At 30.3% G+C, this 4,053-nt stretch overlaps 1 protein-coding gene across 1 annotated transcript; it reads right to left on the reverse strand.

Annotated features, from left to right (window-relative positions):
* Nucleotides 1–724: 724 nt before the first annotated feature.
* On the reverse strand, nucleotides 725–1,510 carry LOC126881754 (uracil-DNA glycosylase-like). Its single transcript, XM_050646227.1, has one exon. It carries the CDS (start codon nucleotides 1,508–1,510, stop codon nucleotides 725–727), a length of 786 nt encoding a protein of 261 aa, XP_050502184.1.
* Nucleotides 1,511–4,053: the final 2,543 nt, after the last annotated feature.

Consider the following 4,053-nt stretch of genomic DNA (forward strand, 5'->3'; position numbering starts at 1 on the left):
TCCTAAAAGTGGCTGTCCCGAGACGCATCTCGAGACAGCCAAAAACGGTTTTTTCGATTTTTTCGTTCTTTCCGCTCAGATATTAAAAATTCTGCCTCTGCCATTTAAAAGAAGGACAAAAAGTACACAAAAAAATACTATTTAAAAGTTGGCCGAATCATATTATCATAACCTAAAAATTGTTTGAAAATTTCAAAAATTTTTCCTGGGCTCATTTTTCATTACAAAATTCTGAAAAAAATTAGTTTGTTTTGTATTCGAAAGAGACAACTTCTTGAATTTTTTCAGATTTTTTAAAGTAAAATTGCGCTCACAAAAAAATAAAACCTAAAAATTCTTCTTTTCTTGATTGAAGACGTTTTAGAACCTCTGGGAAGCTAAAAATTTGCACGAGGGCATAATTTTATATCCTTTATCGAAAAAATAAGCAGCGGAGCTGATCGGTGCGGGGGCATTTTTGACCATCTTATCCCGCTATAGCCTTTAAATAATAAATCAATAATATATAATTCCTTTATTCAATCTTAAAAATATTTTTTTAATGTAACGTACCTACCTATATAATTTTATATTAAATAATAAGCGTATAGATATTATGTGTATCACGGTATACAGCAAGCTTACCACTCGAGTCACGATTTTTGAATGATGCCAAATACGATTTTAGCCCCGTCAAAATTCCATACCGAACGATAAGAAATTCACTTCAAAATGATTCACATAGTTATGAACTATTTTCTGGAGGAACTGGACACCAATCTACAGGTTTAATAGAGTGTTGTTCTAACCATTCATTAGCTTGTGAAAAATGCCTGCAATCCGAAAAATTGTTATACTCATTATTTGGAGAGGGGTGACCAGCAATAAGTTTGTTCCCCTCATAGCCCTCAACATTAAGGGATAAATCCCTAGCGTTTTTTCCCCAAAACATAAATACTATTTTTTTATTAATTATTTGTAACTGTTTAATTAATTCAAGTAAAATATATTTCCATCCTATTCCTTGATGAGTTATATATGTAGAATTTGTTAGAGCTGAATTTAAGAGAAGGACTCCTTGTTTAGCCCATAAGTCCAGATTTCCATAATCCGTTCGAAATTCTCGTCTAAGGTTCTCTTCACCAATATCACTTTTAACTTCTTCTAAAATGTTCTTTGTTGAGGGATAAATCCCCGTACCAACATCTTTACTGAACGCCAGACCAGTAGCATAACTATCACTTGGCTCTTGACCCACTATGACCACTTTCACTTCTTCAGGTCTACAAAATTTTGTGAAAGACCATAATTTATCACTGTGTGGAAACCAAATAGTTGGAGGAACGTACCGTAAAATCATTTCTATGAGGTTTATCGGTTCAAGCTGAGTCCGAAAAATAAATCCCAGTAGAGGTTTCCATAAGTCAGGTATATTACTGTTACTAAATAACGTATAACGTGATTCAACAACAAAATTAAACAATTGAATATTGTCCATCATGTCAGGACTCACAACGGTTTGTTGCGCCATTAGAAGAAGAAAACTGTGTAAGTAATAAAACTTGACTATACTTCACGAATGCATCGGATAACTGATGAATAATAAAATTAGAAACGGAAAATCCATAGGTGACCTTAACTATATTACGCGAAGGTTATCTGAACTAGCAATAGCGGTTAGAACTTTATAATGAAATATAGGGGAGTCAATATAGAACGAAAACATGCATTGCTTAGGAATAATTCAAACAAGTTTATATTTTCTAAAACTGTTTTATTAGTTTATTTACATGTTAAAGTAAAAAGTTCTACTCACAGATTTTGCCGCTAATTGTTTATTAATTGTTTAAACAATAACAATTATTTTGTATAACTAATTTTAAAAATATCGTTGAATTCATCATTATATTTTGATCAAATATGTTTCTATTTTGTTTTTGATTACGCTGAATCCGAATATGGCATTAGAATTTGAAAGCTCTTACCCAGTATGTCTGCGTAGTTAGGAACCATATGCAAAACTTTTTTATTATTAATTTTACGAAAAAAGTTATTCTCCTAAAATGATCTGCATAGTCTAAAATCTAAAACTGAACCATAAGATATCAAATTTTATCAATTTTATACAAGATATGTCAAAAGTATTAATTTCGTTAAAGGGTAAAGCACCTTTATATTTTTATAATTCCAGAATATTAAAAATTGTTATCATGAAAAGATATTTGGAATTAAAAACTATGTTTTAATATACAACTACAACCTTCTAATTGAAAAAAAAAAATCAATTTTTTTTTCAAATTACGCGATACCCATTCTCATTTTATTACAATTATGATAACTTTTTATTATAAATTTTAAGAAAAATAGTTATTCTTTATAAAGTGCTCTACTTGGTCTAATATCTTAGGGTACGAACATTTTGTACGAAAACGTAGGTTTAAAGTATTGTACACTTTTATTTTCAATTGATTTTTTGTCTGTCAAATCAAAGTGATGTACACCAGAATATGTCTTTGAATCGCGGAGTAATGTGCAATAGAAAATGAGAACAGCTGTTGACCGTTTCTCACTACGCTCAAGCGCGCTGGCGCGAAATTGCTGCCAAGCGAGTCGAACGTAGGGAGGAAGGGAGATAGTGTTGAATATCCTTACCTTCAACTCGCATTGCAGCATGTTCGAGCCAGCACACTTGAACGTAGTGAACAACCGTCAACAGCTGTTCTCATTTTGTTTTGTAAATTACTCTCCGATTCAAGAAGATATTCCGGTGTGCATTATTCGAAAATAAAAGTTGACAGTACTTTAAACGCGTTTTCCTCAAATCTACTTTTTTCAAAGCCTGTAGACATTGTAACTCAAAAAACTACTTTTCCTTAGACACTCCTTGAGGTAACGCTGTCGAGATATTTTTTGTTTTTCTTATTTCCTGTTTAACAATAATAAATATGGTAATTTCACCCTTTTTGCAAAAAAAATCGTTGTTTTGATTTTTGCTGATTTCTGAGTGATATCAAAAAGTCAAAAGTCGATAAAATTAAAAAACCAAAAGTGTTACCTCGAAAAACTCATAGGCTAATAAAATATTTTTGAATTTTTTATTTATCATGATCCAATGATGAGTTCTGATGTAAATCGCAAAATTCATTATATTTCGAGGTGTATTTTAAAAAATTTTCCACCGTTGGCTTATTTTTCAATATATTTCCTTGACTAATTTTTCTTGAATAATCTATGAACTGTACTGAATATACCTATTTCATTTAAAAATAAAATTATTCCACCATGCTTTAAAAAAATGTGGTTGAAATAGTGATTCCAACTCCTACGGTCCCCCCTTAAGGATAGCTATGACACGATTTTGATACGCAAATTATGCTAGAAATATTTACCTATGAAATTTAATAAAAAAATGTTTCATCCGGATAGCAGATGGGTGCAGGTCGACCTATATTCGGATCTTATACTATAATTTTCCCAAAAAAAAAATTGTTTATTTCATTTCAAAAGTAAAATAATTTAGTGCATTTTAAAGATTACATCCTAAGCTTACATCCTAAGAATATCGTCTTAAAGTGGTAGTAATTCTGTAAGACTACGAAGTTTTAAAAAATTTCATTTTTGAGAGGTCGTATTAAATTTTTGAGAATTTTTTTTTTTAATGAAACGTCATTAAGTTAGATGTGTGAAAGGTAATTTGTGCAAATTTCAGAGTTTAATAGGTCAAATTGTATTAGTTGCACATTTCTAAATAATGTCCAAACAAGATAGCTTAATTGTTCTTCTTTCATGTTCAATTTTTAAAATTTCATTTGATCCATTAGTTAAAGAATTATATTAAAATAACTCAACGGTGCACTTCGCCGATCGCTAGTTTAAAGTGCGCCAATGTTTGTGACAATGGTGACTTTAGCGTTATAAATAAAAATTTATAGGAGCTATACGTTTAATTCTAGAAAAATCTTTATATAAAATGTTTTTTTGGAAAATTTTCTGAATTTTTCAATGGTTAAGTCTGTTTTTTTTTCCAAGATTTATATTTTCGGAGTCATTTAAAAAAACAACTAATTTCACGGT

This window comes from Diabrotica virgifera, chromosome 3 (genome assembly GCF_917563875.1).
Source record: "Diabrotica virgifera virgifera chromosome 3, PGI_DIABVI_V3a".
Taxonomy (NCBI): Eukaryota; Metazoa; Arthropoda; class Insecta; order Coleoptera; family Chrysomelidae; genus Diabrotica; species Diabrotica virgifera.

Excerpts from the sequence above, each read along its gene's own strand:
- LOC126881754 (XM_050646227.1), bottom strand. The coding sequence starts at position 1,510 with ATGGCGCAACAAACCGTTGTGAGTCCTGACATGATGGACAATATTCAA.